This window comes from Pteropus alecto, unplaced genomic scaffold, assembly GCF_000325575.1.
Source record: "Pteropus alecto unplaced genomic scaffold, ASM32557v1 scaffold69, whole genome shotgun sequence".
Classification (NCBI taxonomy): domain Eukaryota; kingdom Metazoa; phylum Chordata; class Mammalia; order Chiroptera; family Pteropodidae; genus Pteropus; species Pteropus alecto.
Genome location: NW_006494610.1, coordinates 1,077,654 through 1,089,796, shown reverse-complemented (window position 1 = coordinate 1,089,796; position 12,143 = coordinate 1,077,654). Strand labels below are relative to the sequence as shown.

The 12,143-nt window shown below is 35.6% G+C and overlaps 1 protein-coding gene across 3 annotated transcripts; it reads left to right on the top strand.

Moving 5' to 3' along the window:
* Positions 1 to 2,121: 2,121 nt before the first annotated feature.
* On the top strand, positions 2,122 to 11,000 carry STEAP1 (STEAP family member 1). Of its 3 annotated transcripts, none has more exons than XM_006925706.3 (5): positions 2,127 to 2,325; positions 5,300 to 5,416; positions 7,296 to 7,802; positions 8,382 to 8,546; positions 10,641 to 11,000. In XM_006925706.3, the coding sequence occupies exons 2-5, from the start codon at positions 5,333 to 5,335 to the stop codon at positions 10,896 to 10,898; spliced, it is 1,014 nt and encodes a 337-aa protein (XP_006925768.1). In that variant the 5' UTR covers positions 2,127 to 2,325; positions 5,300 to 5,332; the 3' UTR covers positions 10,899 to 11,000. The 3 variants fall into 3 exon arrangements, with proteins under 3 accessions (XP_015455277.1, XP_006925768.1, XP_015455276.1); XM_015599790.2 differs by lacking the exon at positions 2,127 to 2,325 and adding an exon at positions 2,362 to 2,612; XM_015599791.2 differs by lacking the exon at positions 5,300 to 5,416 and having other exon boundaries at positions 2,122 to 2,325.
* Positions 11,001 to 12,143: the final 1,143 nt, after the last annotated feature.

Sequence of the window (12,143 nt, the reverse complement as noted above, 5' to 3'; positions counted from 1 at the left end):
TTCTTGTCGTCCTCTTAAAATTTACTGTCTATTGCTCATTGTGATTATATTTCATAGTATGATCATTTTAACTTTGTCTCTCACACCATTATACTCCATTTACTTCTTAAGTGGCAGCCCCATCAAGTTGGAAGATTGGATTGTACGTTGGTCACGTAAAAGCACTCATGGATTCTGAATTATTACATTCTCCTGACATGTTAGTGTGAAATCACTAGTATTTGACCTCAATTAACATTAAGGAATTATTTTGTTAATATGCTCTCTTACTATTGTTTATTAGAAACTATTCTGAATGATCCAAATTTGTCTATAGCTCACAGTTAAATTCCTATTTTACAATCCTCCAGTTCTTACTAGTCATATCCAAACTAGCAATTGCTTTCAACATTTATAGTAGCATAACATTGTTATCCACAAGTCATACTGGTTTTGAAAAGTAGGGGCTATAGAGGCTGACTCAGAACATTTTCAGATGCTTTGGCTTTTATTTCTCAAAAAAGAAAAAAATTATTTTTCTTCACCTCATACCCAAATCATAGGTCATTTTTATACAAAAATTTCATAAATTTTATATATAATATTAACTGGTGACAACTCAAAGTTCTTTAATGCCATTTTTAATCCAATATTATGTTGCCTTTATAATATCTACAAACTAATTAGTAAACAACTCACATTTTCAACCATTTTACTTTGAATATACTATATTTATTCACCACAATAAAATATTGACCAAAAAACTTTCAGAAGAAATGCATAAATAAAATTGTTGGTCTAATTATAAAACGAAAGATTTTGGGCTTGATTTTAAATGTTTTAATTAAAAGAGGAAAAGTAGGTTTAAGTGGAGCATGCTATATTTAGACAATTTATATTAATATATAAATAAATACTTTCTTCCCTCTTCTATGCAAAATAGATTTTGAAAAAGGATAGCCTTTGTTCTAGCATCTTAAAAAATGAAAGCACATTGCTTTGTTTGACCATTTAAGACCATGATCATTTAAAAATTCAACAGTGCTTAAACATATTTAACAATTTGTCTTAATTCTTTGTAGTCAATGTTACACATAGATTTTTTTAAGCTTTTTTAAATGATTATTTTACAGTTTCACTAGAAATAAAGTGTAAGATTCTATTTCTACCACAAGGCGTCAGTCCATAGTAATTTAATATTCAAGGTATTTTAACATTACTTGGTGGAAAGTCGATGACTACAAAAAAAAAAAAAACCATTAAAACAGGAGCAGTCCCAGGCGCCCTATTTGAGTAAAAGACAATCACGGAAAATGCGGTCGAGCATTTGGTTTTCCTTTGCTTTTTCTAGTTAGACTGGTTCTGGGGATATTGTACACTAAATGCCCAGATGTTGCAATTCAGGTCTCAGACACGCTACTTTGAGGCTGGTTTCAACACAGAGGAGTAAATCCTCCGTTCACATTCTCTCTTTCTCTATACCTCTCATATTTAAGAAACAACCTAAAACTTTTAGTGACAGTAACTTTGCTTTAGGTTGGAGTACTTGATTAGGTTAGGGTATGGTAAGTTGGCTTTAATATCTGAGGCGAGGAAGGAAAGAGTTTATTTAGCTAAGGAATGGTGCTTGTATGGCTTAGGGTACCAGGTTTGGACAATTTAAGGAGGAAGTCAGTCTCAGAGATTCAGATTCTGATTCCTCAACTGTGAATAACAGCCACTTTACAGAGTTGCTGTGAAGTTTTAAATGAGCCAGCTAAGCTTTAAAATAGTCCGTCTCAAAGTGCGATCTGAGAGTGCTTCAGCATATGAGGGGTATAGATAAAGAGAATGTAATCGGAAGATTTACTCCTCTGAGTTGAAACGCAGTATCTCAGGCCGCATCTCAGACCTACTGAACTAGAAACTGTGAAGGAAGGGCCCAAATCGATGATTTAAGAAGCACCACAGAGGATACACGTTAAAATTTGAAACCACTGCTCTAAAGAATTGCACAAATGTTCGTTACTTGGAGATTAAAGAAAGACGAGGAGTGGGAGGGCGCGTAGCTGACCTCGGGCGTAGGACATCTTTTTTTGCGGGGGGTGGGGACGAAAGCGGCCAGGTTGCAACGTAGAGGAAGTCCTAAATTCAGCCGCTGGAACCTGAGAAGACAGTCCGTTCCGGGCAGGAGCCGTGGGGACGCCAAGCGCCCACAGGTGGCGCTAAAACCGGCAATAGACAAGGAGGCGGGGTCTGCAGCGGAGAGCAGGCTCCGGGATCCCGAGGCTCGCGCGCCGCGTGGGGCTGGCACCTCACGGCAACTGCTGCGGCCGCAACTTACCGTCAGGTCACGCTGAGAAGTGGGTGAGTCCCTTGAATCGTTCCGGCTCGCTGCTTGCTCCCCACCTCCGGGTGTCCCTAAAGGCCGCCGCCGGCTCCCAGCCTCGGGAGGACTGGAGCGGGTTGCCAGCCCGCGCGGGACCCGGGCGGCGCTCCGCGGGGAGCGCAGCTCAATACGCCGCTTACGCGCAACTCCAGGGCGCGCTGCCTTCCAGCCCAGCTCTCCGCAGAGCACAGCGCTCCGTTGTAGCCCGTCCAGGGGCTGGGAGCCAGCAACTCACAAGGAAGCCTTTTCGCTGGGGCCTCAAGGGGTATGATGATGGGTTATTAAGTTTGTCCTTAACTTGGGTTCTGATGGCAAGTTTGCCACCTTGGCAAAATCGCCATGAGTTTGCATCGCATAGATGAATGATTGGTACATAGTACTTAAAATCGTGCAACTTGTCTTTAGGTTTTCGAGTAACAGGAATTTTTCATTTTAAGTCCTTGGAACATTAGTCCTACTCTTTCAGGATCTGGGTTGGGGTTCAAGTTCCCTCCAAGTAGTTAATCAAGGCTTTATTTATCTATGTCATGGGTCAAATCCACTGGAAGAGGTTTGTAGACGTAAAATTTATGAATATTTTCAAATTTCTTACTCGGTTGTTTTTCTAAAAACATTCCTCTCGACATCCTGACATTTAATAAAAGGTCGTTCATTTAGCACAGAATGAAGCATAGGGAAGAAGCAATGCTTTAAAAAGCAGCCCAGTAAAGAAAAATATCTACCTTCACATAGTTAAATGTGTTAACACAAGTGTGCTCTTGAAACCATAGAAGGTTTGCAAATGCAATGTAATCCACAATGTATCCCTGTCATTGATTTTCTTCATATTCTAAACTCTTCATATAAACAGTAGTCAGTTGGGCTGTGTCAATATTTAGCAGGAACATTAGGTCAGCGGTCCTAGTACAGCACAGTGGAACAGTCGCATCAGGAATATGCTTTGCTTTTTAATGGGGATGAAAGTTAGAGAACTTTGGGTAAAATTCTGGAGTTCCTAATATCTGAACACTGCTGTTTCCTGTGTTTACTTTTTTATGAGAAGATTTTATGGGAGACTTTAAATTATATATTTGGTTAACGACTGATAGAAACCAACATTTTATTGACTGACGTTTTATTTTCTTGGCTTCTGGGCACAGAGTTGATTGTGGGCTACACAGTCATCAAGCTCCCTCACTGCCCTGGGCTTTCCCTTGGCTTTGCTCTTCATCCTGGTCTCCCTACCATGCAGATGAATGGCTGGATACCTCTCTAGTGCCACTCTGGATTTTCATCCAGATTTGGTACAAAGTGTCCCTCAATCAGCAAACACTGCCAATTTGCTATATGCCCAAGGACCAGGCCTAGGAGAAAGCCCTCACACTTCTTGTGTCACCATCTATCTGTAAAATTTTGTCTTCCTTTAGGATTCATTGCACATCCATGCAGTTAGTTGTTGAAATGTCTGCCTTCTCTCCTAGACCTTGAGGTTTTTGAGAGCCCCATCTCATTTAAATTTGTATTCCCACTGCCTGGCATTGTTGTTCACATTACAGGTAATGAGTTAATATTGAATAAGCATATATTTGCATGTTAACATTTTTGATATCTTGCAACTCAGAGTTAAAACATCTTCTAAATAGTGTGAATTTCTTGTTTGATTACAGTAGATAAAACTTCTATTCCTTGACACACATACCCCCCCCCCCCCCCCAATTACTCTATTTATAATGCTGACTAAATCACCAAATGATTAGGAATAATATTTGCTAAGGAAAAATACTGTAAGGTCCTCCAGAGCAGGCACAAAGTCTCATTTCTCTCTTCCTCCTCAATGTCTATCATAGAATTGAGTTCAATTCAATTTGCTATTGTTGAGATGGTCTGAGAACATTTTCCATATATTCTATTTTGGCTCCTTTCTTCTTTGTGAAGATCAAACCTTTAAAAGTTGGATAATGTTTTAAGTATTTTAAACTACTTCTGAAAACAACTTTCCATTAAATGAAGTATTACAGGTGCTCTAAAATTCAGAAACACTTGGAATGTTTTCTCTCAATCAAATTGTGGTATATCTAATCTGCTTTTCTCATTGAATTTCATAAAGTACAGATTGGAGATACATTCCACTGGAAATAAATTTAGAACAAATAAAAACAATGAATAATATTGTGACATTATATGTTTCCCTTTCCTAAAAGATGTCACACCAAGCTTGAATGAGGATCTGTGAAGAGTGTTAAAGCAAAGATTTCTTTATTGGGTAGGAAGTTTGGCAAAATTAATTTCCACAGAGTTGACCAGAAGAGTGTGCATGTCAGTGATTAAACACAACTCAACAACCCACTGGAAATATACCAACAATTTATATCTTACCAACAAAAACCAGCCTATTACTCTGACGAGAAAATGGCTCTCTAAAAATATAACCTTTCAGTCCTTTATGCCACTGTCAGGGTTCGCCTTACCAAGTGTGTCTATTCTGTTCATTGTCTGAAACTCAGAATACATTTTCCTATAAAATCATTTATTTATTATTTCAGATTCCAGTGCCAACCCCCAAAGTCTATTAAACACAACTTCCTGAGCTACATCAGCTAGCTCCAACCTCCATTGATAACATTATTCTATTTACCTTTGAGGAAAGTTAACTTTCCTCTAAATGAGCCCCTGGAGGTAAATTCCCCTAAAATAAAAGGCAATAGTCCAACCTTTTGAATTCCATATGGATACCTAGGTCATACATTTTACCGATAGCTGGACAAAGGAAAGCTGTTATTATTGACAAAAGGGCCCTGGTTTGAGATTCTTACAGATTATGAGGTTAAATGTGTAAATCCGTTACTATCTGTATTTTAATTGTACTTTATCTGCCACTCTAGTCCCTATATGAGTAAATTTTTCATATTGCCCTATCAAACATCAATATCATAAATAGCATAGACTTAAAGGTAATTATTTTTATTTTCATAGGTGGCTGAAGCCATATACTATTTTATAGAATTAATGGAAAGTAGACAGAACATCACAAACCAAGAAGAACTTTGGAAAATGAAGCCTAGGAGAAATCTAGAAGAAGATGATTATTTGGTAAAATAATAATAATTAATTAATTAAAAATTATAAACATAATTTAAATACTTTCCTATATCTCCTAATGTTGTAAAAGTTATTTTCAACCCAGTCTGCTAATTGTGATTCCCATCACTGATATTGTGATGGGTGAAGGGCCATGTTATATAGGAAAGAAATTGTACCTTGACTGACTGTCATGGACTTAGCTGAATAACCTTGAATGAGTCACTGAAAAATCCTTGGTCTTGATCTATCTATAAAGTGAGAGAGTTGGACCAGATCATCTCCAAACCCCTTTCAGTGCTAACATTATATGGGTCTAAGTGTTTTAAGAACATCAGTGCCCATATAACAGTAGTTTCATAAGCATCTGTTTTTTTTTAATAGGCACCATGGCAGCTTATCTAAAGATCATAAAGTTAATTGATGATTTACGGTTTAACCAAACAAGTTCAATTTTGGAATAAGAAGCACTGGTTCCATTTTTGCCCCACCTCAAGATTAAATGTTTCTGACTACATTATTTAACTGAAAAAGTGGTGAAAAAATTTGGTTTCAAACTCTTTTTACCTTTCTAAATGATCTTAACTACAGTTTTAACAAATTATTTTATCTTAACTATTTTAATAAGAAAAATAATTAAAATAGTACAAGCACATACTCTATAAAATTAGTGTGCATAAAATAAAATCATTTTTATTTTTGAAGGTAACTGTCTTACTTGCTGTTACATGATTCTTCACCCTGAACCAGAAAATTGATCTCAGTTGATTGTACTTAGATTGTTTTAACGTGAAGAGATGGCAGACGCTGTATCATGCTCAACTCCCTTCTAAATGAAGTAATTGGAAAAAGCATTGGGTGTAACATGATTTATTACTAAAAGTCAAATGGTTGAGAGGTCACTTTTAAACCCCCAAAAATATAGAGAACTATGTGAAATAAAGTTATTCTGCGTAAAATGTGGAAATGAACAAGGCCATCACTAGCATGTCAAGCATTGAAATGTTATGGTTTTACATGTAGAGCTATAAGAAATGAGGAATAACATATTGGATGAGAAAGTAAATTTATTAGTAAAGTAAAACAATATGAAGCATTCTGATATAATTTCTCATTTTGAGATTTTTTTTTTTTAATTTGCTGGTATATCAGTCAGTTGGGGAAATGACAAAATATTCAATGTAACCTTCTTTCAAATTGTTGAATACCTAGAAATGCAACTGGGTAAAGAACTATAACATTCTCAGGAAATAGATCATCCCTGTGGGATTTAATTACTTAAAAAGCCTTTGTACTTCTAATAGACTGTCTATCAGTACTCACACAAATGAGATATTTTAGAAATATGAAATCAAAATATAAGACTACATGACAGAAGTTATATATTTTTATCTAAAGTAATGACTATTATTCCTGATCCTTTGTACATGAACTAATGAATTCGCTCTTCAGTTCTTTGCAGGGAATTACCCAGTAACCAATAAAAACATTAAAAAGCAAACACAATTGTTATAATTTACATGTTTTATTATTTTTACCAAAGATTACTAGATTTTATTTAAGTTTTTCAGTTCTAGTATCCCAGTTGCATTATTCCATCCTTTATGCCTTCAGGATAGAAACACAATGGTCTACCATTAGTGCAGATAGCTGAAGCATGTACTTCTATCAAAAGAAAAACAATAACAGAAATTAATGGAGAACCCCAACATAGATAAGTGAACCTTTGATTAGTGCTACATAGTCTATGCCATCGCTTCAGCTAACCAGTCTCCAAAAAGTAAGGTTCTGAATGTCCTTTTTTACTGATAAGTACAATGAGCAATATGTAATTAGTTTAAGGAAATCCCATTGTTTTAATTTTAAGATGTTTACTTTCTTTCCTTTGTAGAATAAGGACTCAGGAGAGACCAGCATGCTGAAAAGACCTGTCCTTTTACACCAACCAACCCATTTTGATGAATTTGATTGCCCCCGAGAGCTTCAGCACAAACAAAAACTCTTTCCGAAGTGGCGCTTGCCAATTAAAGTCGCCGCCGTCATATCATCTCTGACTTTCCTTTACACTCTTCTGAGGGAAGTAGTTCAGCCTTTTGTAACTTCCCATCAACACTATTTTTATAAGATTCCAATCTTGGTCATCAACAAAGTCTTGCCAGTGGTTTCCATCACCCTCTTGGCACTGGTTTATTTGCCAGGTGTGATAGCAGCAGTAGTACAGCTTCGTAATGGAACCAAATATAAGAAATTTCCACATTGGTTGGATAGGTGGATGTTAACAAGAAAGCAATTTGGGCTTCTCAGTTTTTTTTTTGCTATACTGCATGCAATTTATAGTTTATCCTATCCAATGAGGCGATCCTACAGATACAAGTTGCTAAACTGGGCATATCAACAGGTAGGATGACAATATTGACAATATCACTAAACTAAAAAGTCACCTAACAGATTAACTCTTTGTCATTTTAATATCAATCCCCTAGACCCCTGTTGAAACCCTGTGTTGAGACAATAATCTGCATTAAAATTTTTTTATTATTACTCTTCATCGGGGCTTAATTGTATAGTTTTATATTGAGGAATTTATTTTAAGCTGAAAATAGTAAATTACAACTTTAACAGTATAAACAAGTATTTTGTTCCTGGACAGGACCATATTTCAATTTTCTACAACCCTCACAAGATTACTTTTTAATGTTAATTTTTCTTTTCTACTTATTTGCCACATGCTCATGTACATTATAACTCTAACCAAATAATTATTATATAAATAAAACATATCAATGTTGCATTCAAGGAAAATGATTAATAACTCCTATGTTATTTCTTTTAGAGATGTACAAAAGCAAAGTCATAATTTGTGGAGGCCCCCACTGATCAGGCGCTCCATAGTAGCCAGAGCCAGTGTAGAAGGAGGTTCAGATGTAGGGACAAGTATTGTTTACATTCTTTCTGTCCTCTTTTCACCCTCTGGCAGGTCCAACAAAATAAAGAAGATGCCTGGATCGAGCATGATGTTTGGAGAATGGAAATTTATGTGTCTCTGGGAATCGTGGCACTTGCAATACTGGCTCTGTTGGCTGTGACATCGATTCCATCTGTGAGCGACTCTTTGACATGGAGAGAATTTCACTATATACAGGTAAATGATACATAAAATAACTTCTCTCAGAGAGGTAAATCTTTTTGTGCTTATAATATTATGAAGTATATTGACTTTTCCCCATAAAAATTAGCAAGTGGTTTTCTAATAGCAAACTCGTTCCAATTAATAATGTGCTTTCCTATAATTTTTCCCTATTGCTGCGAAATAGAAGTGTTTTCTAGACAAAAATAGAAGGCATTACTCAAAGAAAAATACTATTTCTAAACATTTGAAACTTGTTAGACAACTTGCTGTCCATCTAATAACTATAAATATGACATTTTAGAAATTCAATATTTATGGTTTTTTAGTTTCTAAAAAATAAAAACTTTTTGCCCCTAATTCATTATTCATCTTTTAAATATGCAGCTTTGTACTATCCACGAAAAAACATCTCTTCTTGAAATATGTCATTTTATCTACCACGAGTATTCAATATATAATTTTACAGTCTCCTTTTTTCAAGTTACATTTTATGGAGCTTTCTTGAAGTTTCTCAATATTCTTGGAATGAAAACTATCTGAGATTTACTGAAGTTAATCTGCTAGTGATAGATTAAATCCTTAAAAGAGTGGTGTACCAGAATTCACAAGGGGATCCACATTGGACAAAATTCAAAGGACTAAATTTAATTGAGTCATAAGCACTGCCAAGATTTTTTAAATTACATAGCTTCAGCTTTTATTCTCATAAAAGTTAAAGCTATAGAAATTCTCACAAAGTCAGACATTCCCCACTATCCTTTCTACATGTTCATACGTGTACTCCTACAGACATTTTATTAGGACATCTGATTAAGCTGAAAAGTATGTCTCCATCTGAATTATTCAAATATGGCTTAGAGATGGTGCCACATTTTTCAAGTGCAATTTTTGCTGGTTTGCTAGGTTCAGCCTGATATTGGAGTTCTCTGTTCCTCATTAAATAACTTTCTTCTTATATTGTTCTGCCTGTCACACATAAGCTAAACACCACTTTTCAGATTTAGTGAGGAATTCAAGCGCTGCATCTTGACAACTGAACCCATTCCACTGTGTATACAACACCAAGCCCACAATAAGTATATAATGCACATTTGGTAAAATTAATCTCCAACCAGTCACATGTGTTTTTCAATTAGTAACCTAGAAACTTTTCATTTACAATCCAATGACTGATTACTCTCTGATTTATAACTGAAAATATAAACTTAACTATTTGATTGTATTCACTGCGGCTTAAGGGTACTTACTGCTGAATAATTGTGAGTTGGATTTATTCTGGCAGGCTAACAACCATTTCCAGTAAAGCGAATAGAAGTAAAAAGTTATCCAGAAGAGCTATTGTCAGGATGCCATAAAATTGCTTAGGCGAACAACTAATTTTAAGCACTTTATCTGGAGAGGGCCAAGGATCCCAGTGCAAGCTGAAATTTTTCTTTACATCTCCATATCTCTATGTTTTGTTCAAACATTGAAATAATTGTTCATATTTTCCACTTTATCAGAATGTTTGGGTTTTTTTTACATAAGCCAAGCTCATTCATTTTAGTATTCATGTACCAAAATCAGTCAATTGTTTTAGTTGCCTTCACAATTAATAAAGATCGCTGGAGTTGAGTTGATTTTTGCACTAATCTTCAGTCAACCCGCCAAAATATATTGAGTACCTAAAATGCACAAATCATTGTGTTGACTCTTTAGGGATCCTGTGATGAGTAAGACAGAGTCCCTAATTTTAGATGTGTCTTCATAGACAGAATTAAGGCAAATACACAAGAGACAAAGCACCATAAAATAAATGTCATAAGAGAAAACAAAGTGTGGAGAAAGGGAAGACAGTATTATTGATTAGCTGAGACTGAAAGGAGAATGGTTTTGAATTTTCTCAGCTTAAATAGCCTGGAGACAAAGCCATTACCCAAAAGTAGGGTGAGTAGAGACATGTGAAAAGAATGGAAAGATGTGGGTGGACATTGTTGGGAAATGTAATAGCAAAACAATTACAGATGAATGAAAGAATTTCCAAGCAACAGAACAGATCCAGATGAAGTATGATGGAATAAACTTATTGAACCAATCTTCACCAAAATAATTTTTTTTCTTTTGCAGAGCAAGCTAGGAATTGTTTCCCTTCTACTGGGCACAATACATGCATTGATTTTTGCCTGGAATAAATGGGTAGATATAAAACAATTTGTATGGTATACACCTCCAACTTTTATGATGGCTGTGTTCCTTCCAATTGTTGTCCTGGTATGTAAATGCATACTATTCCTGCCATGCTTAAGGAAGAAGATAATGAAGATTAGACATGGTTGGGAAGATGCCACCAAAATTAATAAAACTGAGATATTTTCCCAGTTGTAGAGTTGCTGTTTATAACATTTTTGTTCAATTTCGATATATTTCCTCATAAACATTTCAAATTTGTATTCATTTAATAAAATGATCACTGAATATCTTAATATGTATCTTTGTTTCTGAGTAATGAATTTGAAATGTGTGTATTTCCTTGCAGATTTGATTCAAAGCAAGAAATGAAATCATCTTAGCACATTTTCTGTGTTCAGTAAAGCTGAATAATCAAATCTGATTTGTCAGACTGCGCATAGCATTATAAATAATAAATGGCCTTGAAATACCAGTACTTGCCACTCATTAAAAGGTATCATGAGCCATGAAAAAGTATATTATCTGAATCTACCACAAAGGATATCCAGTACTTATGGTTGTTGTTAAAGAACTTTGGAACACTTATCTCAAAAAAATACCGATTGTGTCTACGCAAGTAAAGCAACAGAATAACATCAGATACACATCCAAGCAAAATAATACTCAAAGCTATCCAAGAGAAAAAATCAATTTAATTTTCTCTAAATGTGTACAACTCATTTGGACTTACCTTAATACATTAGCAAAAGCAGACCCTGAACCAATTCCCCAAAGAGCAAACTATACATCTATCAGGACTCTTTAACACAACATTCTTAAGAGGTCTTTCAAAATTAGCAAAACTAACTACAAACTTTTTATATGGGTAAACCATTTATTATGATTAAAGACAGTAGAGCTAATGCTAATGGTACAAATTAGGAAAAACAAGATATTCATGAATGGAATTCAGTTTTTCTATTACAAAGGATAATTATTCACTATTATATGGGGCCTAAGTCTTCTGGAGTATAAATTTGAATTCTATGGACTATTGGGGTTTAGACACATAGAGACATGTCTACAGATAGGAAAGGAGTTGAGACTAGCATGACCGGAAACAAATCAGACAGTAGTACCCTTGAGAGATAATTCGCCCTAAGAGAGAAAGGCATCTAGGGTCTAGAACTGCAAATTAGATTCGGCAAGGGGCCATAACTATGGGACCAATTAGGCATGACACATATACCATAATCAACCAGCTCTGAGATGCAGCAGTGGAGGACCTGCATTCTCAACTGCATTGCAAGATGGCAAAGTGTCAGCACCTCCAGTACTGAGAGGGAGAAATCAAGTTTCAACCTTTCTCGTACTAACACATCATAGTACTAACACTGCAACTTGAGAACAGGATGCCAGCCTGAAGTGACACTTTGATGAAGCTGTCAGGGACAACGGCTA

Coding starts and splice junctions, on each gene's coding strand:
- STEAP1 (XM_006925706.3), top strand. CDS start 5,333: ATGGAAAGTAGACAGAACATCACAAACCAAGAAGAACTTTGGAAAATG. Junction 7,803..8,381: donor TAAACTGGGCATATCAACAG/GTAGGATGACAA, acceptor ACCCTCTGGCAG/GTCCAACAAAATAAAGAAGA. Junction 8,547..10,640: donor GAGAATTTCACTATATACAG/GTAAATGATACA, acceptor TTTCTTTTGCAG/AGCAAGCTAGGAATTGTTTC.